This window comes from Ambystoma mexicanum, chromosome 4q (assembly GCF_040938575.1).
Source record: "Ambystoma mexicanum isolate Mex_15411 chromosome 4q, UKY_AmexF1_1, whole genome shotgun sequence".
In the NCBI taxonomy this organism is placed as follows: domain Eukaryota; kingdom Metazoa; phylum Chordata; class Amphibia; order Caudata; family Ambystomatidae; genus Ambystoma; species Ambystoma mexicanum.
Window position 1 is genome coordinate 254695914 of NC_090928.1, and position 24075 is coordinate 254719988.

Sequence of the window (24075 nt, forward strand, 5' to 3'; positions counted from 1 at the left end):
CCTGTGCGGAAGATCCCTTTGAAGTGTACATGGTGGTTGGCAACTTTAGAGTTGCCACCCACCCAGTACCGGAGGGGGGATACTGGAGGGGGGATGGATGTGGATGAGGTGAGCACAAAAGGGCACCAACCATTCTTTCATGACTCTCATAGACGATTGAGAGTGTTCTTGACTCACTGAAAAATTCAAACAACTATTCGTATATGCTCATTTGTATTTTATGTAATTTGGTGATGTTGATGGCACAAATAAAATAAAAATGGTATACTTGAGGTTGCAGCACAGTTTGTGAAAATCCCATGTACTGTGCCCTGTCACTGGGGGAATTTGGCGCGAATGGATCGAAACGACACAGGCGGGGTATTACTCGTCGAACGTGGAATACAAGCCTTCCATGAAGCCACCATGTAAATGAACAATAGGCCACCAGCCTGTACCACCTGTGAAAGAGAAACATACATATTTGAATTGAATGAACCTGATAAGTGTACCACCTTACTTGAAAATGCATCCTAAATTCTATGGCATAGTTGCCCTTAGAAAAGTAACTTTCTGGAAAAATGAACTTGGGCTTTGAAGTCTCGAAACATTACAAGAGTGAACACCCATTCAAGCCAGAATGGTTTGGGCCATAGAGAAATATAATTTTTTAGTTGAAAGTGAAAGACACAGAAGCAATGAACACTCTGATTTCCAAAAAGCGAGAGAAATGTATTCAATTTACAGACTAAGTTCATTTGTCAGTGATCGATCAAAATAACGTCTATGTAGGAGAAAAACATGAAATCTACTCATTTCAGTGGTCAAAATGACATTACATCTAGAGTACACTTACTTGCTACTTGGATTACGATGGCGAACTGTTGCGCGAAGTTTGTGCATAAGCACCATCATAATCCTCAACACGGACCTTGTGAGGCAGGCTGCCCTGAAGTCATGCAGCTTGGTAACGCATAGCAGTGGTGTGACTTCTTTGGCCATGTAGGCTGAGCATCCAGTACACCAGGTTGAAACGTCTTCGATGCGACTAGGCTCAGGCTCACGCTCTGAGGATTGAATCTTCCTAACTATCGTCTGATTCCCTATCCTTTCCGCATCTTTCTCTTTCCATTAGTTCCTCCTCGGGAATACTCAGGCTCGTACTGGTCAGTGAAAGTCAGTAGGTCTGTCCAATAGACCTTATTGACGGGACCTTTAGGATTCACCTATATTGAATTGGTATGGCTGTATTGTTGCCATTATACGACAAATATTTAAATAAAACACAAGTAACTAGTGAAATCAGTTCTGCTACTGTAAGTGCCTGGTACTAGGAAGATAGCTGAACAGAGCAGAAACGAGTCACGGGCGATCTAAACTAAATACAGTGAAACGATTGACAAAGCAACTCCAATGTTGTCTCATCAGAAAGAGTCTGTTTATACTTGTTGAGGAAAGAGGTGCCCTGGCATTTCCATGAAGACAAGTCAATAGCTTGCACACACAGAACGTTGACACAAGACGTGCATTGGCGTTGTGAAAAGGGCCGTTTGCGTCTAGTGATGTCAGCTTCAGGGGCGGGCAATCTATATTGTTGCCACAAGCGCACCTGAACTTAGGGAAATGCATCAATGGAGAAGAATAGCCCAAGACGGCCGCGCCCAAAATGTTTTCGCATGTGTAAAAGTGAGGAAAACTAAGGTAAAATGCATAGGAAACAATGTTAAGATCGATTACAGTATGCTTAAAAATACATGCCCGAACGATCGGGACAATACAATTTTGGAGCGTACTTCACCTTTAAGGACATTTTTTTAATGAAGAGAGATCCGTTGCAATAATTTTCCACTTGCTGCTAGAATGTCATATGTTAAACCACAGCATGAACTTCATTTTAAGTATTTAATGTAGGATTCTAGAATAATTTCTTCTGGTTTAATTTGGCGATATATATTTACTAATCAAATGCATGGAGACTCGCAGCGTTGCTTTTTTAAAAGACTTGCTTCCGGAGGATGTCAAAGAATAGTAGCAAAAATGGCATTTAGAGGAAACCTGAGAAGTATGGAACTGTGTTTTAGCTAATATTGTTGGACAGATGAAATTATTTTTTAATAATGTGTTGATAATTTATGCTCTGTGTACATGTCATTTGGAGATTTAATCACTTTTGTAATTTAGAAAATGTATTTTTTGTCTTATCTGAAAATTCTGAAATACTGTTTTTTAGTCTGAAACGTTTTGTAAAAGTAAAATGTTTCATGTTGAACTATAACACTAATAAAAAAATAAATTAAAAAAACTATGCACAAAGAAGAAAAGAGGAACATCCCAACCTCTCTATCCTGACAACCAGCAGCAAGAAACTCAGAGCCTCTTTTCACAAGAAGGTAGCATTTCTGCCACTAACCATGAATAGAATAAGTCTTATGTTTATAACGTTGAGGACTGAGACTATGCATTTTGCTTTATTTATGAAGTTGTTGCACTTGGCTTGAAAGAATTAGAGTACAGCAGGTTACTTGTTTACGTCTTTATTTGGGATTTCATTTACAGGCACACTCTCCCTACTGCTTTATGGAAAGATGCCCAAGGAAAGGACCAACCATGGTATGAGGAAACACTGGCCCAAAACTACCCAGTAATACTTTACTTACATGGAAATTCTGGCACAAGGCAAGTGTTTATAACTTTTGGATGTAATGCATTCTTGTTAATCACGGTTTCATGCCTTTCAAAGATTTTCTGTTGGGATTGTTTACAGTGCAATATATATTGCTCACCTTTAAAAAATCCATGATCTACAGCAGATGATAGAAAACAATGCAAAACAGGTTAAAGAATTAATCATGTGTTATTTCATCTTCATTAGTGCAGTCTGTGTTTTCCAGAAAATAGATGTCACCCGAGTTCCTCAAACACCCAACCAAAATCAGTGGAATTATAGAAATGTCTATTTTTCCATTTAATCATTGTACTCTATGCATGCCTTGGTTCAACTCTAGCTCTGTGTGTGTTGCAATCTGGTCATGGTACTTCATGGGACCTTCAGTGCGCTGACCGCTAATGTCCTACAGGTACAAGAGGCATCCATAGCCTAACTTCAGTCTCCAGTCACTTTTTATGGTAAAAGAAGTTGAAGCACTGCCACATTTGGATGATTATCGGGGTCTAAGCCTATTGTGGCGTGGTGGGATGATGAGTCGGACAAAGGGGTGATATGTTTACAACAATTTGTATTTAAATAATAATAAAAAAGGCCCATCTTCCCCCATCGCTAAAGGGTTTTCCTACTTAACTAACGAAAGAAGAACTTTGGTGCTTGTCATCAGGGTGGTTGTCAAACTCAAAATGTCCATCCTCTGCCCAAACTTACCTACTCTAGTCCTACCACTAACAAAATACATTAGCATAAATAGCTCCAGGAGAATGACTCCTTTCTCCTGTTGCAATGGGATAAGCCCTAGGAGCGTATTTCTATTAGTCCCTGGTAAAAGTTAATGTTCTGCACTTGTAGAGAATACCAGGAGAATGACTCCCTTCTCCTAGTCCAACAGTTCAACACCTGCTATCTACTCCTGGTCGACTTGGCCAGCCTGCAAGGTGTTGTTTGGTAACCTTTTGCCTTAGTTTCTGATTCAACAATGTAGGTGAAAAATCCAGGAGAAAGACTCTCTTCTCCTGGTACATTTGGTTCATCCTTTGGCTAACTTTGGATAGTTTCCTGCAACAGTTTTAATCAACCTTTGCCTTTTTTCCCAGGCTTCGTAAGGCTTGTTTAAAAGTCAAACACTCCTTTTGTTTCCAACACACAGTTATTTCTTGTCTTCCTTTCCCGTCTTCTTGTTGGTGAAAGCAAGGGAAACTGTTCCTGTAGTGTCTTTGATTCCTCCTAACACTCTGACAAAGGAGATTTTGCTTGTGGCACTCTCTAGCCTGAATGTCTCTTTTGATGATAGTGTTGAGGAAGAGTACTCCTGATCTGTTGTTCTCTTTCAGTCTTTGACACAGCAACTGAGACGTGTAAGATCACTAGTGATGTACTCTTCACACTTCTATCCCAACTCTGGTGATGAGCGAGATTACTCCGGAGGCTTTTTTTCAATTCTTTTCTGTTAAAGCCACGTCGCCCGTTCTTCCTGGGGTGTTGGGTCGGAACGTTCCCATGGAACGTTCTCTCTGCTTCTCTTTCCGCTGCCCGCTGCTGTGCTTTGGCTTAGTGGGGTACCCGGCCAGATGGTGTCAGTGCAGGTAATGGACCGCTCAGTCCATCTCCTCGAGGTCACGCCACCATTGTTCGGTTTGCAGCTCCCAGTCAGGCCTGCTCTGTATTGGCATGCAAAAGATTCCTGCAATCTCTTGTCAGTGGCCACCTGACTGGAGGTTCCCTTCCTCGACGTAGCTTCTTGCTTCTAGGTTTGATCTTCCCGGGTCTGGCAGGTTTCACGTCTGCTTCGGTTTTCATTGGGTCCTTTCTCCATTTTTATTTCATTCAGCTGGTTCCTCCCCAGAGGAGTGTCACAGTCCTTTGTTTGTGTCCCTTTTGTATCTTCGTGGCCTCCTTGGGGCCACCTCTTCCTGGTACTTTCTGTACTTGGCAAATTAGTATTTTGTATAACTCCATCAATCTTCTTCACAGTACTCCTAGAAGATGATTTGCGAGCAGACTATGTCCATTTTAGTCTACCTGATTTTGGTGGTCTCAATATTTACAGGAAGAATGGAAGGAGAATTGCAATAGCATACAGTAGTATTTTCAGATTGTTTCTCAGCAGACTTTATAGGTTTCATGGACTCAAAGGCAGGAGGGTTAAGGAGTTCCATCATGGAACGGGAGTCCTTGTCCCCATGAGGGGAGTCTTTCCAACACCCCTGAAGGGAATGTTGCGTAGCAGGCTCACCTCCCTAGTCTCACAGGGACGCGTTCCCTCCAGGGGAGAAGTGATGGAAAACCATGAATCTCCACACTATTCAAACCTATCTCTGGCCTAACACTCCATGTACAAATCACCTCCGCCGCCCCCCCCCCCCCTGCCTCCCGTTGCTCTTGCCTTCATGACAGACAGGCAGGGAGGCTGTTGACCAACCCGCATACCCCAAATGAAAATATTTACCTTCCAAAATATAGGATTTGTATGTTTACCTGGATGTCAGGAATTGGATTGTGTTTGTTTTCTGCATGCAGTCCCTTAGCAGATATAGGGCCTGTTCTCTGGAGCATGATCTGTGATCTTTCCAGATGAATAAAAAGCTGACCACTTGAACTCCATCCAGGAATAGCATGCACTTTTAAATATGTTCTACAATCTAACATTACCAAATTTCAGAAAAGATACATAGAATGTAACATGAAACGTCCAATGACTTGCATTTGCAATCTCCTGACACTTAGTTTAGGTACCTTACACAATACTGAAAAGGGTGAACAACCTAGGATTGTGACTTGTTGCGAGATACCTGAAAGCAAAGATCCTGTGTGCTGAAACATACCTCATCCCCATCCTGGTTACTGCTACTGATTTTCATATATTTTTATGTTTCCTTAGCTTGTATTAAATTGTGCTCCATATTGTGATGAATTTACTGTAATTCTGACAGCAAGTGTTAACATCTCAAGTTGTAAAATACTAGCCAGGAATAAAGTCACCTACCCCCTTTAGTTTTTCATATACACATACGTATGTAATTTCTTACTTGCCCAGAGTTATTTATTACTAGCCTATGGCTAGTGGCAAGTGCAGATTGTGAGGCCTGCCAACATATCCTCTGTAACGGGTACAGGATATGTGCAAGTGTTTAACTAAGGAGACCTAGTGGGTGGTGAACTTGCACATGAGATGCAAAATTCCAACTAAAAAACACAATGCTTTTTTAATGCAAGAACTCTGCCGTACACAACAATTCTGTCCAGTTTTCCTGATGCTTGTTTATAATACATTACTCAGGGTAATATTCATTTTTTTTCCATCTGTTGATGAGACTCTGGATAAAATGCGAAATGCTCGCATATACATATTCATTTGAGTATTTGTACTTTCCAGATGTTAGAGGTTAAATGAGGCAACACAACAAACAGGGTGAAAGATTTAAAAATCTGGGTGGAAAAACACTTTGCATTCCTCTGCTATATCCCATAACATGTTCACACATCAAAATGGACAAAGGAGCCCTCTCTCATGCATATGTTTTAATTATAAAGAAAAAAGTGTGTGTGGACCACTAACACTGAGCCTCAACGAGAAGCACACCCTAACCATGTCAGGAGGTGCTGTCCCTAGGTTGACGGTGGTGCGCTGTCTATCTAAAAGGGGAAAGAGGGAGAAAGCTTTCCCTACTAATCAATATAGGACAGTAGATGAACTCAAAAGCTAAAAATACAAGAGAAGTGCCCCATGACAGGTGTATATGATTAACCCTGTCTTGTGTATGTTCACAAGATACATGGTGCATAGGGGCATTTCACAAAACTTTATTAACCCACTGTGCCGAATGTTCTAAGAGCATATGTCGGTCACTCCTGTATCCTAAAAGAAAGGCCCTGCATTGGGGGATATAAGCAAAAATATGCTCACGAAAGACCTGTTATCATGCACAGATGTAAGCTAATTGTAAGACGTGTATCCTGACACGACTTTAAGGATATCATCAGAGTAACAATGGGTCGACCGGTTTCGATGACTGGGATTACTGTTGTCATCTTCTTCAGGACCTGGTCATTTACACTTTGGTGTTGCTCTGTTTGGAATCCACAAATCCGGATTGGGAAAACACCCCCATCTCCCATGGAAAAGGGAGACAAGAAATCAAATCCTTGAGCTTTATCAATGTACCGGTGAAAGTAAAGGGGGTACAGGTATGGTAATTCTCATACAGTTAATGATTGTGTCTAATTAGGGTGACACCTTATCTGGCATAATTGTAGATTGTCAACAGAGGAAAGGGGTCTATAACACAGTTGGCAGAGATTGGTTTGACAAAAAACATTTTCTGTTTAATCAGACCTCAGGAACAGCTATGGCTGCCACTTTTGCTCCCAGTCTAGCAAACCTGTACGCACACCAGTTCGAAAGAAGTCACATATACCCAGTCACCAACCCATTTAAAGAACACATAGGGATTTGGCGACGGTACATAGATGACATTTTCATGATTTTCAAAGGAACTATGGAAGAACTGCAAGCCTTTCATATATGGCTCAATGCCTGTAACCAACATCTTAAATTTACTCTTGAACCAAGCAAGGAGGAGACCTATTTTCTTGACTTACATATCAACTCGGAAGGGGGCTGGTTGCTGTCCTGAGTGTACAAGAAACCGACGGATCGCAAATCCCTGTTAGCTTATACGAGCTACCATCCACAAGCACAAGGAGATGACCTCCCATTCGGTCAGTTTCTGAGGTACAGGCGCACATGCACGCAGACGACTAATTATGCCCTACAGGCCAAGACACTGAAAAAACAATTGGTCAGCAGAGCCTATGCTATGGGTGAGCGCTTGATGCACCGTGGACCCTCCTGGTCCTCCTGATTGTGTTGCCATATTTTCCATCTTTGCCCTCCAGCCCCCATGTGCAGTGTTGCTGCTTCCCTTCCATTCTCTCTCCTTGTTTCCCCTCCCTCTTCCCGCCTCCCTCCTCCCATGATTGGTGTTTGACTTGTGTTTTGTGTGGCTCTTTCACCAGCTGGCCCAGGCGAGCGCTTGATGCACCACGGATCCTCCTGGTCTCCCTGTCGCGTTGGCATAACCTGTTCCCGATTAAGGACTTTCCAAGGCACAGCCCTTTTCTGATTAAGGACTTCATTGAATAATAAAAAAGACTCTCTGGACACACAGATTGCAACAAAAATAGTTTGCTACACTATGGCATTATCTTCCACATGAAAATATGTTCCTTTTGAATGGTTCTATTTAGTCACCATATGAGAAATAGGTTCTTTTTTTCCTTCCAATGTCGTCTTTTACCAGCACAACAGAATCAGGTTGCTTTACTATGGCATAATTCTACATGATAAAATGACTTTCTTTTGAATGTCTCTATTTATGTCTTTACTGAATATGTTTATTTATGTTTAATGTGTAATTATTATTTATTTCCCTCAAAGTTACTTTCATTGTTGGTGCTAGACTCTACCTAAAATATTTTTTTCATTACCAATTTTACTGTTCTATTGCCTTTTTTACTACGAGTTTTAGGTTCCGTTACCATTTTATATGTTTTTTCTGTTCAATACGAGTACAGAGAATACAGAGTGTTTGCAGAAAGTAAATCTACAACCTTTGTTTTAATCTCTACACCATCTTGGCTATCTGCGTGTTTTCTTCTTGCACCAAATATGAATGATTTAATCATTAGTTCCAATTCAATTACTGGTTGAACCAATTAGGCTTCAAACAATATAGCCACTGAGGTTGTCAATCTTAGGTAGCAGTAAAACTTTTTCTGTTGATGAATCTTGTATCTGCCCTACTCTGCTACCTGTCCCCCAGGGCAACCGAACCTCGCTTGCTTCACCTCCTGATTGTGTTGCCATATTTTCCATCTGCGCCCCCCAGGGGCTGTGTGCAGCATTACTGCTTCCCTTCCGTTCTCTCTCCTTGTTTCCCCTCCCTCTTCCTGCCTCCTTCTTCCTGTGATTGGTGGGTTCATTCTTCTTAACTGATCCCCCTAGGCAGCCCTCTGCCCTGCAGCCCCTGCGGCTAAGGGCCCTAAGGCAAAGGGCGGCTCCAACTGAGGCGGCTCCAGCCAGTGTCTGCAGGTGTCAGCAGAGGGAAGCCAGTGGCCAGCAGTCAACCAGCAGCAACTAGGGAAGGTAGGAGTGGCCCAGGTTAGTTTTAGAACCTCACTCTACCCTGCAAACCTGTCTTCTTAAAGCAGACTCTCAAACTTGGGTGTGTTTTTCTCCTGTTTTACAATTGCATGATGGTACTATTTAAAATTGCACTGTGAAACCTAGGCCTTTTCCCCCACTATTCAGGACTCTCAAACTTAGGTGTGTTCTTTCTCCTATTTTTTAAAATTGCATTGTGAAAGTCTTTCAAAATCTGAGCCCCGGTCATCCTGCCCAATTGTCAACTTGTCTCGTCTTTCTCTGTCTCGTCTGCTTGCACCCTACCCTTTGTCCTCCCTAGTGTTCTCCCCTTCCCACTCCTTTCCTCTTCTCTCCTCTCCCTACCTACTCTATGGTGCTGTCTCTCCTCTCTTTTCTAACTGCTTCTCTATTGACTATCCTGCTCTCCTCACTAAATCTGGTAGGAAGAAATGTAAAAAGGACATCCTGGTCTCCAACCCAGGCCTCCCTATCGCGTGCCTCCTCCCGGCAAACTTTCACTGACATCCTCCTTGTCATTCCCTCACCAGACCTAGGGACTCTTCATTTGGTCTCTGTGCTTTCTCCTTTCTCATCTTCTCCCATTAATGGTGGCACCCGGTGGGAGGCCCTCCTGGCCTCCATCCACTCCTCTACGGTCATCATTAATGTTTACTTGAATGGTACCGTCCTGGTCCAAGGCCTTCAAGCCAGCCTTCTCCTCTTTAATAGACGCTTCCCGCAACCCATAAATTTCCTTTCTTCTCCTGCTGTCCCCTCTCTCCCCTGCACGGCTCGCTCACTGCACCCTACTGTCTCCTCCATGGCTACCTTGCCCTCTCCTCCTTCCTCTTCTGCTCCCCCACAGGCTTATTCTACACCTCTGCATGGTGTACCTCTGATTTGTACCCCCCCACCCCCCCCGAAGTCTTTCAAGGACGGTCCACATTGCCACTGTAAACTCTTGCTCAGCTGTCAAACAATCCTCTGACATCTGCTGCCTCCTGGAGGAACTTGACCTCAATGTCCTCTGTCTCACCGAGACATGGTTCACAGCCAGCTCTGTCACGAGCTTTGACACTCTACTCCCTGATGGCTACAAGCTCCTCTCTGCGCACAGGTCTAACCGTTGCTGAGGGGGTGTAGCCCTGATCTTCCCTGAGTGGATTCCTGCCTCTGTCATTCCTACGCAGGCCTACTCTTTCGAATCCATCGTCTGCAGGCTCTTTCTCTCTCTCCTGGCCATTGCCTTAATGTGGCTACCATCTATCGGCCACCTGGTCAGATCTCTGCCTTCCTCTCTGAGTGGGCAGACCTCTCCTCTTCCCTCCTGGTCTCAACCACTCAACTCCTCCTTCTTGGAGACTTTAACATCCACCTGGATGCTTCCTGTCCTTCCACTGGACTCTTTCTTGACCTCTGCGACTCTCTCACTCTCTATTCTGCCCCCTGGCCCGACTCACTTTGCAGGGCAACTCTGGACGTTCTGATCTCTTCAGACCTTCCCCTTTTGATCCCTCTCACCACTCCTCTCTCCTGAGTGATCACTTTCTCCTTTCCTCCCATCTCACCCTCTACCCCTAAGGCCAAGCCAACCCCAGCACTGACACCTACCTTCTCTGTTATCCGGCCCATGAAGCGGGTGTCAGATGAGGCTTTCGCCGCCACTTTCTCCCCCCTCTCCGCTTCCCCCTTGGCTGACTCACACCCTGACACAGTCCTTTCCAGGCTCCACTCTGCTATATCCGATACTCTTGATGTTCTTGCCCGTGTCATGAGGATTCGCTTGAAGCCCAAAGCCAAAAGAAACTCTTGGTACGACTCATAAACGCAAGTGCAGGGTGGCTGAGAGGAAATGGCGTGCTTCCGGTACATCCTCTGACAAACTGGCCTGCCGCCTGCTCCAAAGGCAATACTGGCCCTCTGTCCGCACCAAGAAGAGAGCCCACATCAAAACCTGCGTCTCCGGTTGTATACGAATTGTTTGAGTTACAATTGCTGGAATTACAATTGACCTTTTCACAATTGACCGAATTGTGAAGGTCAATTGTAACATATTTGCGGGGGGAAACCTCCCCCGGAACCCGCGTCCCAACGCAAAACCCCCCCAAAACCATATATATTTCTAAGGCTTGTTGAATCTGCTTAGATCACATGCTGTGCATAGGCTGACATCTAGTGGAAGCTGCGGAGTATTACAGTTAGTTTTTCGAAACTCGAAAATGGGTGTCGACACAGGGCGTGCCAGTAATACTATCCCTAGTGTGACGTCACTGTACCCATGATCCCTCACGCGTCTAGGACCCTCAGATTGTTTATTTCCGCCATACTGGTCGGAAGCATTCCGCGGAGTTCCCTGGCTTTAGCCATACCTTTGCTAAAATATTGTTATATTTCCCCATTTCTCCACCCCAACGTCGAGTCACCGAACATCCACACTCGACGCCGGCACTGAGAAGAAATCGCCGTCGAGAGCTGCACGACGGATTTGGGCCTCAGAAGGCCTCTGGCCTCGGCACGGGCCTAGGAAGGCCTCTGGCCTCGGCCCTGCAAGTAGGGAGAGTGGGGGGTGGACATACTCTACATTTTTTTGGTATATAGGTACATACTTATATATTCCTACACTTATTAGCCCGCTGCCACAAGGTGCATATGGAGGGTACCCCTTTCCAATTTTGCCCCAAGTGCAACCGCAAGTACCCTTGGGTTGACAGGCATGCCACGTGCAATCTCTGCTTACCGAGGGACCACCCTGAGACTAACTGCAGAGCATGTAGTAGGTTCAAACCGAAAACACTCGAGGACCAATCGATCAAGCGTTGGGCCCACCACGCCAGGCGTCAAGAGGCCATGGCAGCAGAGGGCACCTTCAGTGATGGCAGCGACGCCATGCTTTCGGATGGCGAGGGCAACGTGGCGTCAATTGACAGCCAAGCGCAAATCCCCGACCTCGGAAGGTCGTCCGACAGGGCGGCTATGGGGAAGACCCCCCAGCGACACAAGCGCTACCCACAGCACTTCCACAAAACACACGAAGTCCAACCGAGACTCGACGCGCACGCCGTGCACTCGGAAAGAGGCACATACAGAACGGTCCGATTCGGTGTCCTCTGGGCGTTCTCGATCTAGATCGCCACATGACTCCAAGCAACCATCCACTGTTGCCAGAAGTGCCTCGCTTCCCAAGGTAACAGAGGTTCGATCGTCCGAACACGAAGCCGATCTCTATCCCCAGTCCGCACTCCAGGAGTCGGCGTCTACAGGCCGCGCAACGGCTGCTCACGGTCCCAACCTCCACTACACAGAGATAGGGACACTACCCCCGAACCTCTGCGTCAGGCGTCGAAGGACTCCGGAGGGGCGAAAAAACAGGGTAAACGCTATTCCCCACACAGGGAAGGTGGAAAACAGAGGAAGCAGTCTCAGCTTACTTCCACACCTCAAAGACTTTCTACCCCACTTAAACAGATGGACAAGTCTCGGTCTTCTATTACCCCAAAGACCCCTGTTCAAACCAGTAGGTTCAGTCTAGATAAGCAAGGGAAAGGCCTTCAAGAAAGAATCATTCCCAGTTCAAGAGAGTGGTCTAATGATGACATAGACAGAGTAATGTCAAGGATGTCATCATTGGCAGATTTCTATGCCAAAAACCCTGAACACTTTCTCTCTTTTACCCCAGACGGGTCAACTCCCTCAGGCTCTAGGGATCCGATTCCCCCAAGTAAGAAGTCCCGGGTCGAAGCTCCTTCTTCAGACCCCTTCAGTATAAAGCCCTATTCTCATTGTCAGGGAGATCCATCCCTTTATGAGGATCCAGATTTGGGCATGTTGGAAGAACAAACTGGGACAGGCTACTATGGGGATGACGAGGACCAAGAGGAGGAGGAGTACAACCCAGAAACCTACAGGCTAGATTCCCCGGTAGATAAGGAAACCCTGGTTACCGACTCCCCTGTCGATAACCAACCTCTTTTGAATGAAGTGCTGTCCAGAGCGGCAGAACACTTCCACATTGACACCCAGGGTGCACAGGAAGAGAGGGATTTTGCTGAGGAGTTGGTGGGAGAAAGGAGACCTGTTGCCCAGGCCATCCCTATCCTTAAGTCTATACAAAGGAGGATAGACCCTTACCCTTCCCTTGTTAATCCCTATCTCACTAGGGCGGTAAACCCCAGAGTTGAGAAGCTTTTCAGGGCAGCCCAAACAGACCCACTGTACATAAGAGGGCATCTGAAACCGGACTCCCTGGTAGTTACAAACACCCGTAAGAGGGCAGGAACACCCTTGTCATCATCCGAAGCTCCTCCCGACAAGGAGAGCAAGAAGATTTATGGCTTGGGCAGGAAAGTAGCCTCCACTTCCGCCTACCAGGCAAGCATTGCCAACTCCACCACCCTGCTGGCGAGTTACAACAGCCACCAGTGGGAAGAAGTCACGGCACTTATAGATTCCGCCCCAGAACCCTTAAAAAGCCAGTTGGCACGAGTTTCGGCGTAAGGGAGAGCCGTGTCCGGTTGCATATTAAAAGCAACCTTTGATGCCGCGGATAACACCAGCAGATTGATAGCAGAAGGTACTGTTATCAAAAGGCATGCTTGGTTGCGACAGTCTGGGTTCAAAGCCGAAACCCAAGCATCATTGATAGATTAACCGGTGGAGCCGAATCTATTGTTTGGAAAGGCGGTCGAGGACGCACTGAAAAACGCCAAGGACGAGTATGAGACACTCAAATCCCTAGGCCAACTAACCAATAAACCCCCTAATCAGAGAGGGAATGGCAATTTTCGCCGCCCACGTGGACAAAATTCCCAGAGAGGATCTAACTATTCCCAGGGGCAGGGTACACCATGGAACAATAACAACCAGCAGTCTACCCAGGGTTATGGCAGGGCTAATAAAAGAGGACGTGGTAAAGGTAGAGGCAGCCCCAGTAGAGGCGGCGGCACGCCTCCACCAAAACAGTGACGTTCCATTCAGGGTCCCTTCTCACACATCCCCAGTAGGGGGACGCATTTCCAACTTCACCCAAGCTAGGGAAGGGATCACATCAGACAGATGGGTGCTGCCCACAGTATCCGCAGGCTACTGCATAGAACTGTAAGAGCGTCCCCGAAACCATCCTCCACGACAAAAAATACATTCTTTGGACCACCAGAAGATCCTCCTCGAGGAGATCGTCAATCTGTATGTCAAGCCCCAAAAATTTCACATGACTACTCTCCAAGAGGTAATGCCCCTCCTAAAAAAGGGGGATTACATGGCAACATTGGACATGAAAGATGCCTATTTTCATATTTCCATGTTCCCAGCGCACAGAAAGTACTCGCGCTTCAAGGTGGACAGTCGGCACTACCAGTTCAAGGTACTGCCCTTCGGGATAGCCTTTGCTCTAAGGGTATTCACCAAGGTACTGGCGGTGGCGGCAGCACACCTACGCAGGGAGGCAATCCCGGTGTACCCTTACCTGGACGACTGGCTCATCACGGGGGAGACCCCAGTAATTTGCAGAACAATCATTCAAAGGATGATCAACCTCCTCTTCGAATTAGGCTTCTCAATAAATGAGAAGAAGTCAAGTCGGGTGCCAAGCACCTCCAAACAGTTCCTAGGAGCTATCCTAGACACACAAGAGGGTTTGACCTTTCCATCAGATGAAAGAATTCGGAATATATTGCTGCAAATTCCGCAATATCAGGCCGGTCGCCAGATAACGGTACGCAAAGCAATGTATTTGCTAGGCATGATGGCGTCATGTATTTACCTGGTCCCCCACGCGCGCCTGCGCATGCGTCCCATGCAGGAATGGTTGGCGAAACAGTGGTCTCGGGCAAGTGGTCAGTGGGACGATCTAGTGGTCGTTTCGCCAACACTGGTACAAAGCCTTCACTGGTGGACAAGAGAAAATCTGTCCAAGGGGAAACCCTTTTACGATCCCGAGATACAGGCAGTAGTCACAACCGATGCATGCCTGACAGGGTGGGAAGCTCACCTCCTCCACCACACAGCTCAGGGTCTCTGGTCTCACTCAGTGGCCGAGAATCACATCAACCTGCTAAAGCTTCTGGCAGTATTCAGAGCGCTTCAAGCGTTCGAGCCCTACCTGCTGAATCTGTCAGTGCAGATCCGGACGGACAGGACTACAGCCATGCTTTACATAAACAAGCAGGGAGGGACTCGTTCGCCAAATCTGTACAAGCTTGCCCAGAAAATTTGGAAATGGGCACTCAGACGGAAGATCTTCCTGTCATCTCAACGTGTTCCAGGGGATCTCAATTCTCTGGCGGATGCTTTGAGCAGAGATCCCCTCCCAGAGGAACACGAATGGTGTCTACACAGAGAAATCGTAGAAGATATCTTCTCTCAGTGGGGTTTCCCCACTATAGACCAATTCGCCACAAGCGAAAACAGACAGTGCCCAGGATTTGCATCCAGGTTCCCCCAGCCAGACTCCCAGGGGAACGCCCTGTGGATGAACTGGTCAGGGATGTTTGCGTACGCTTTTCTACCAACACCTCTCATCAGGAAGGTGGTCAACAAGATGAACAGAGAGTCTATGACGCTCGTCCTAGTTGCTCCCATGTGGGCGAGACAACCGTGGTTTCCACACCTACGCAGACTAGCGGTGTGCAAACCCATCAAGCTCCCGGGCTGGTACAACCTACTGTCCCAGCACCAAGGTCAAACATTGCATCCTCAACCCAACTCAATGAACCTAGCAGCATGGCTCCTGAGGTCATAGAGTTCGGACATCTCAAATTACCACAGAGATGTATGGACATCCTAAAGGAATCTAGGAAGCCAAACACGAGGCACTGCTACTTTGACAAATGGAAACGATTCGTTATCTGGTGCCAGAACAAGCAGATCAACCCAGTTGATTGCACTCCTTCCACAGTTGTCAAGTACATGCTCCACCTGCTGGATGCAGGACTGGTATTTAACTCACTGAAGGTACACCTGGCAGCACTGTCAGCATACACCACTTCCCATAACAAGGTGTCGTGGTGGAAGATTCCAGTGGTTAAAGCTTTCATGGAAGGAGTAAAGAGACTTCCCCCTCCTATTTCTAACCCACCACCAGGATGGGACCTTAACGTGGTGCTATCTAAACTCATGGGCCCCCCATTCGAACCCATGCATAAAATCAGTCTCAAACACCTGACTTATAAGACGGCCTTCTTAGTAGCAATAACTTCTATAAGAAGGGTCAGTGAAATTCAGGCTCTGTCAGTGCAGGATCCATTCTTTACAGTTCATAAAGATAAACTGGTTTTACGTACACACCCTAGGTTCTCACGTAAGTTTATTTCTAAATTCCACGTGAACCAGTCCATCGAGCTTCCGGCTTTCTTCCAAGACCCACAAAGCTCGGCTGAGGTGAAACTACACACCCTAGATGTGCGTAGGGCGGTCCTCTACTATGTAAACAAGACCAGACCGCTAAGGAAAACAGATCAGCTGTTTGTCTCCGTAGCTACAGGCAGAGAGGGAGATTGCGTCTCTAAAGGTGCCATCTCTAAGTGGATTGTTAACTGTATCCAGATGTGTTACACTCTTTCTGGAAAGACTCTGCCTTTCACGCCAAGAGCCCACTCTACTAGAGGCATTGGGGCCACTCTGGCTTTCATTGCAAATGTTCCCCTTGACACCATTTGCAAAGCAGCTACTTGGAGCTCTATTCACACTTTTACTCAGCACTACTGCATTGACACCCATTCCAAGACAGATACTCAAGTGGGATAAGCGGTTTTAAGACATTTATTTGCTCATGACCCTTCTCACATCCCACCTCCTTCTAACACTGCTCGCTAATCTATGCACAGCATGTGATCTAAGCAGATTCAACAAGCCTCAGAAGAGATACATTACTCACCGTAATCGTATTTCTGATGCTTGTATCTGCTTAGATTCACATGCGACCCACCCTTCCTCCCCTCTGAGAGAAGGCGCATGGATGCTTGTAGTCTTATCTATCTATCTATCTGCTTGGATTATCTGTACTCGCGCTACTCCTCATGCCAGACAAAATACAATCTGAGGGTCCTAGACGCGTGAGGGATCATGGGTACAGTGGACGTCACACTAGGGATAGTATTACTGGCACGCCCTGTGTCGACGCCCATTTTCGAGTTTCGAAAAACAAACTGTAATACTCCGCAGCTTCCACTAGATGTCGGCCTATGCACAGCATGTGAATCTAAGCAGATACAAGTGTCAGAAATACGATTACGGTGAGTAATGTATCTCATATATATATATATATATATATATATACGGAGCTGGCCAATCCTGCTGCAGTCTCTACCTCTCCTGTCCCCTCCCAGGCCCTCTGCACGGAACTGGCTTCTCATTTCATCTCTAAAACTCAGGACAATCTGTCCTCTCTCTCTTCCTCTCTCCCTACCCCCTCTACTCCCTGCTCTTCCTCTGGCCCTTCTGCTGCCAGCTCTACTCCCTCCATCTCTGCCTTTCCCTTGTTCTCCTCAGACAAGGTTTCTATACAAGTCCGATCTATGAAAGTCTCATCAGAACAGGTTCGCTCCTGTTCCTCCAAAACCATCAAGGACCACATTGACACCTTGGCTTCTGCTCTGGCTGATGTCTGCAACTACTCCTTTGCCACTGGAGTCTTCCCCTCCCCCTGAAGCACTGCATTGTGCACCCTCTTCTTAAGAAATCCTCCGCCAACCCTCCCTGCCCCGCTAACTAGTGTCCAATCTCCATAACTCCTTTCCTGGGCAAACTCCTGGAAAAGCTGGCCATCTCCCAGCTTAATCTCCACACTGAATCTTTTGGTTGTCTCCATGATCATCAGTCTGGCAGAAACACGGAAGCTGATCTCCTGAACATCTGTGAAGACCTGCTCTCCAACCTTCGATTCCAACACCCCCTGTGTCCTCATCTTGTTTGAACTCTCTTCTGCCTTTGACACGGTCAACTATGCCACCCTGCTCAACCGTCTCTGTGATAACCTGGGTATCACTGATCAGGCCCTGGCTTGGCTGTCTTCTTTCCTCTCCGATCAACCCTCCCAAGTGCAACGTGGGTCCTTCCTCTCCTCTATCTCTACCTCTACCTGTGGTGTTCCACAGGGGTCTAACTCTCTCTCTGGCTGTTTAACCAATACCTGGGACTTCTTGCCCACCGCATTGCCCCTCTTTGCCCCATCTTTCAGTGCTATGCGAATGACACAACTCATTTTCAGGTTCCCTTCAGCGACCTCTTCTCCTTCTCTCATCTCTGTCTGTCTGCTATCCAGAAGTGGTGTGCTGCCAATGATCTCTGCCTTAATGCCGAGATTCTCCTCATCGGTACACCTGCTCCCTCCTTTCCTGTCACTCTCTGGCCGGCCTCTCTTGGCCCACTTCCTGCTCCGACCTGTGAGGCTAAAAACCTTGGGGTCATCTTCGACTCCACACTCTCCTTCTCTCCTCACATCTCTGACATCTCTAAGAAGTCACACTACCAGCTGCACCTCCTCTGAGGTATTCTTCCTTTCCTCTCCTTCCCCCAGAAGCTCACTGTCTCTAGAGCTCTGGTTCTCTTAGGCTGGACTACTGCAACAGCCTCTTTCTAAATCTGCCTGCATCTACACTCTGCCCTCTGCAACTCATCCAAAACAGGACTGCGTAATGTGTCCTTGGCTTCAAGCCCAGGGATAGTGTCTCTCCAGGACTGAAATCTCTGCACTAGCTCTCAGTGGCGGTGAGGATTCAGTTAAAAACCCGCTGCATTGTCGACAAGGCCTTCTGGGGCCTGGGACCTCAATACTTTCAACTCACTCTTCCTAAATATCTTCCCTCTCGAGCTCTTCACTCATCCACCTCCAACTCCCTCCGGGTCAGTCGTTTCTCCAAACAGCGAGTTTGTGGTAGAACTCTTTCTTTTGCTGGGGCCTCCCTCTGGAACAGCCTCCCTGCCTCTCTGAAACTTGAGGAGAACCATCTCCGGTTCCGGAAGCATCTCAAGACCTTCCTCTTTGCTTCTGCTTTCTCTCCACCTCTCCCCTGCTGATCCCCTGCTGAATCTGTAACTGTATTGGTTACCTGGCTACCCTCTGTTCTCGGGCCCAGGTCCCCTCCCCGACAGTTGCACACCTGTACTCCCCCCCCCCTAACCCCACAGCAACCCTTGGACTCAGGGACTGTTCTGTTTCCCTACAGCCCCTACCAGCACTTGACACCCAATGTCTGCCACCAGCTGGCCGCACTTTTATTTATTGTTCTTATTTATCTTGCTGTTATCCTATGTACTGCACTATCCCCACCCCTTTCCCCCTGCAGTCCCCCCCCCCCCCGCACTCACACAATCTTAATGACACTTGGCCTAGTTGGATCGTTGTCTCTGTCGTCCCTCTGTTTCCCCTTGCTTGCCTCGTTGCGGCTTGAAACACTTATGTATAGGCGCTTTATAAATGCCATATTGTATCATATCCTAGAAAAATCGTGAACTCAATATACACGCAAATATCCCTAGAGAGATCATTTTACAACAGCATCCAAAACCCCTGCTAGGGAAAATATAACTGTGGTCTTCAGTTACTTGCCTTTATTCAATAGAATGAAGAACAAGATCAAGAATCTCTGGCCCATTCTAAGCACGGGCGAACATACCCTTCCATCTCCCTTCTTTGCTCTGAGGCGCAGGCAAAATATCAGGGATAGGCTTGTCAAAACGCTTCCACAAGAAAGCAATGAAGCCGATGAAAACCAGGGCCAGCAAACACTATGGACTAGCAGGCCCCCTACGGGTCACGCACCCGGTGGGAGATGCTCCATGTGTGCACAGACCTAATGTAGTGTGAGCATAGACATAGGGTGGAACACTCCATGGGTACAAAAGTCTTTCACCAATTGTAATAGCACAGGGGTGATATACCTTATCACATGCCCGTGCAACCTCTACTATGTGAGGATGAGAACCCGACCTGTCAAAAAAAGGCGCATTGAGTATAAATCATGCCTAAGGACAGGGAAACTTACAGCTCCTTTGGTACCACATTTTTTGTCAGAAAGCCATGGACCTGAAGACTTTCGCTGAACTATCATCGAAAAATTGCACTAGCCCAGATGAGGATGTAACTTTAACAAAATGTTATTAAGAGAGAGCAACAATGGATATTTCACCTCGACACATGTACTAACGGTTTAAATGAGGCTGTACAATGGCATGATTTGGCGGTCCTTACCGCGCTAGGATTTGCATTTCTAATGATATCATCACCTTGTGACTCATGTACAATGATAACAGACCTGGTGTAAATGGTATATCTGTGACAGCCTTCCATCATTGAACCAATGTGACCTGTTCATCGAGCAATCCATTGATACTCACTGATACCCAGTGGATCCACTAATGGGATTTTGAGCAAATGTATTCCATCTGAGCCAGCTTATTTTGGTGCTGTTTTCCTCAATTAGCACACTTATTGCCTGTACAGCTAACTCTATGTCTGATAAATACATCACCAGTGGTTATGTCGTACCTATCGGGGTTCTGCGAGCAACACTGGTTTAACTATAGCTGAAACCCATGGCGTTTGACCATGGTTATATAGTTAACGTGTTTGATTAATACCCTTTCCATAATCCGTTTTAATTTACGCATATTGTGCGGAGCAGGTTATGTTCTACAAACGTTTTTCTTCAAATGACTTTCATTTTAAACGCATTTCGTAACTTGTCCGTTGGTGCTACGATAAGCACTGTTGTGTACGGTTACGATGGAGTAACTAATAGCATAGTCCAAGATGGCAAACTGCTTTTCTGATTCATTACCAAGCAGCCTGGTGGCCACGCCTCTGACGTGCATAGCACAGAATAAACATCTTTTGTGCTTAATTTCACCGTTCTGGATGCCAGTTACTGCAACAGAGTTGCCGTCCGTACAAGTGAGACGGCAGAGGTTGAGCACAGGTAAGAGCCTAGTGGGACACTCCAATGCTGACCATGCACCCCGCGTTTGTCTTCCACTCGAGGCATGTCACGGGGGAGACAGTGTTTATGTACTTGTGTGTATGTCTCGGGAGGATAGCTCAGCAGCAACGTGCTCGCCTTGGAAGCAAGACGACACGGAGCAATACAGGTTCAATCCCTGGGTCTGCACTTATAAAACTCTGGGTATTAAGCGTGTTATAAATAACCTATCATATATCATTTCATACACGTCTGATGGGAACCTTCCCACGGTACAACGCTCATTCATATACTTTGCCGTTGTTTCCCTTGTAGACACAAGGCCTCTACATTCTTTTTGATCTATGCGGCCAGGCGAGGAGTGGCCAAGTTTGCCACTCATTTTCGCTTACCGTTCGTACACCACCAATGCCTAGAAACTGAGGTATGCGACAGTGAAGAATCTGTATCTTGATTAACGTAATCTGATCACTTCTTTCTTTAGTGCACACTATTTCTTCAGCATGGAGTCTGGCATGGATTCACATGCTCATGAATATTCCCCGTCGTCGGGCCGGGAATCCTCGGTATAGAAAAAATCTGTATCAGTTTAGTTTCTGATCTGTCTTTCTCAGTAGTAACCAATCACTGGTCTCTGGGTCATACTGCCCCCAGCCAATGACTGCCCTCTCCCTAATCCCCGCCCCTGGCAGCCATCCTCAGATTTTTACCGCACGTTCAAGTGTTGGGAGTCCTCGTGCTTAGCTCTCGAGCTTTTGCTGCGTTTTCACGCTTTTTCAGGAGATTTTCTCATTTTTTCGATTAAATAGAGCCTCAAGCTCCACCGTTTCTACTTCCGATCAACGGGGATCCGTTTTGGAGTTTCTACGCCCCTCAAGGGTGAAGATTTCGTCGAGTTACGCTTTTGGAGGATTCCAGAAGTTCTGAGGCCTACCCCGGACATGGCCCAGGAGAAAGGGAGCTCGACGCCCGGGAAGCTATTCAGGACCTGCCCTGGATGCCAGCTTCAGAACGTTTTCAAGGAGGACGAGCATTCGTTATGCCTCTACTGTCTCCATGAGGACAAGACGCACAAGGAAAAGGACTGCGCGTTTTGTGGAAACATGTCGGAGCGGACCATGAACGATTGCCACCTCCGTCTAGCCAACTGCCTGGAAGGTAAGAGCCCGCCAGGCGAGAAGAAGAAGTCCGAGCGGTCTTCTAAGTCCTGTGAGGGCGCTCCGGCGACGGGGGCCCAACAAAAGGCTAAGCACCACGAGTCCGCGGTGTTACGCTCACCTGGTTCCCATGGGGGCGTCGACCGGAACTGGGCCGCTGTTACTTCCACCAGCGTGACGTGTAGCGCCGAGATGACTGACTGGACTGGCCCGCTCAGCCTAGTTTGTCTGTCTCGCAATAATATTCTTATGCAAAGGAGAAGAGGAATTAACCACCCGTGGAATTGAGTGTCAACCCACCTTCCCCACTCCCGTTGTCTTCCCACTGATCACTCTTGATGTCCCCTCCTTAGTCTCACCTGATGGTTTGGAAGGATGAGCTCTCCATCGTGCGTCGACCGCAGGGGCGCGTTGATGACCAGTTACTTCACTGGCGTAGAGGAATTGGTGAGTTCCAGCATTGACTCTAAAGTCCAATTGTTCATAAGAGTTCAAATGTCTGCTCTTCACTCTGTCCGATTCCTTGCAAGTTGCCGATTAATCCACTCGAAGATTTCCAAATGGCACTCGGTAAGATTCAGGTAAGTCTATTGTGTTTTTCCCCTTAGGGGCCGGGGTATGGCGATGAAGCAGAGTAGACTGTGCCGACCCGAGATGAGGTGAGACCCCCGTGGTAAATCAGGTAAGTTTTGTGGGGGGTAACTGGTATTGTCCTTGCTTTCTCCCCTTAGGGGCCGGGGTACGGCGATGAAGCAGAGTTGACTGCGCCGACCCGAAATGAGGTGAGTACCTCCCGTGGTAAATCAGGTAAGTCCTTGGGGGTAGCTTGTATGGCCTTAGAGAGTCCCCTTGCTCACCTTGCTGTCTTTGTCTCCTTAGGTGTCGGAGGGCGGCCGCGAGATGGAGAGAGCGTGATGGAATGCTGAAGTATCGCCAAGCAGGTGAGTTCAGCGCGGCGCCGTAGGAATGCGAAGCGATGCTTCAAAGACTTCTGCCTTTCAGTTCCGTGGCGAAATGGATCAGGATCCAGGTAAGGATTAAAGTTAAAACTCCTGTTCTAACCTTTATCCTTTTTGTCTTCTTGTTTCAGGAGTCCCAGGACTGAAGCGGGCGTGGCTGAAGACTGGAGCTGCTGGAAACACGGTGAGCGTTACACTGCAGCAAGCAGAATAACGCGAAGCACGTGTGGCTGTCCGGGCGTGGGTTAAATAGCCTTGGAAGAAGATCCAGGTAAGTATTCTTCCACAGCCTTACCCAAGTAACAAAATAGTCCCTTCAGTAAAATAGTCCCTCCTAAGCCTCATTTGGCTTGAGTCTTCATGCAGCATGGTCTGCCACAGGTGAGTATGCAGCATGGTCTGCTTCAGGTAAGTTATCAATAATGAGCCTGGCGCCCATGGCGCCAGGACTGACTTTATCTTTATGAGCCTGGCGCCATAGGCGCCAGGACTGTACCCAAACAGCCCCTAACTGGGGCTTTTGGGCATGCTCCAAGTGGCATGATCCCTTCTTCCGGGGTTGCTGGGCCTGGTCTGGTCTTCCGGGGGCAGGCATCATGACACGCGGGCACCGGGAGCGCCGAACGGTCGGGCTCCTTGGCTGCCAGGCAGGGCGCACCCTCCCCGGCGCCATTGACCGCTAGCCAACGCTCTTGCTCGGGTAAGAAGAAGTCTGAGAACCCGGCGAAGCTTCTGGAGAGGCCACGGTCGATCTCGAAGACTCCGGCAGAGGGGGAGCGAGGCTCGGACCCTCCCCCCAAGGTGAAGGCCCCAGGCATACAGAAGGTGACCTTGGCCGTAATTCACCCTGCTAAGACCTCGATTGAGGATGTCGCCGCGGCCCTGGCTCAGCCTGTGGAGGCTACGCCAGTGGAGGCGCCCTCAGGTACCAGAGTCTCCCTGCCACCGAGGAGGGAGTCGTCTTTCAGGCTCATCGAGAAGACCCCCACGAAGTCCTCGTTGGAAAGGGGGGGAGGGGGTGGTGGCCGTCGTGGATACGGACACGACCTCTGAAGAGGAGCTCATCCAAGTCGTGGAGGAGACCCAGCCCATCGGGAGGGATCCCGACGAGGGCGACGACGAGGGCGACGGTGACGCAGACGAGGCTCCTCAAGAGCCCTCGCTCCCGTCGTTTCCGGCGCCGCAGGACACCTCGGCGGCCATTTTGTCAGCCATCCAGTCCTTATGCTCGGAGATAAGGACTAGGTTGCCCCTT

The 24075-nt window shown here is 47.6% G+C and overlaps 1 protein-coding gene across 2 annotated transcripts in view; it reads left to right on the plus strand.

The window, feature by feature from the left end:
- The window catches only part of LOC138467648 (lysophosphatidylserine lipase ABHD12-like), a 981794-nt gene that overhangs the window by 621725 nt on the left and 335994 nt on the right, over positions 1-24075 (plus strand). For both annotated transcript variants that reach the window (XM_069607824.1, XM_069607823.1), the window contains exon 4: positions 2536-2655. In XM_069607824.1, coding sequence (XP_069463925.1) covers positions 2536-2655 — 120 coding nt within the window. The remainder of the gene's footprint in view (positions 1-2535; positions 2656-24075) is intronic.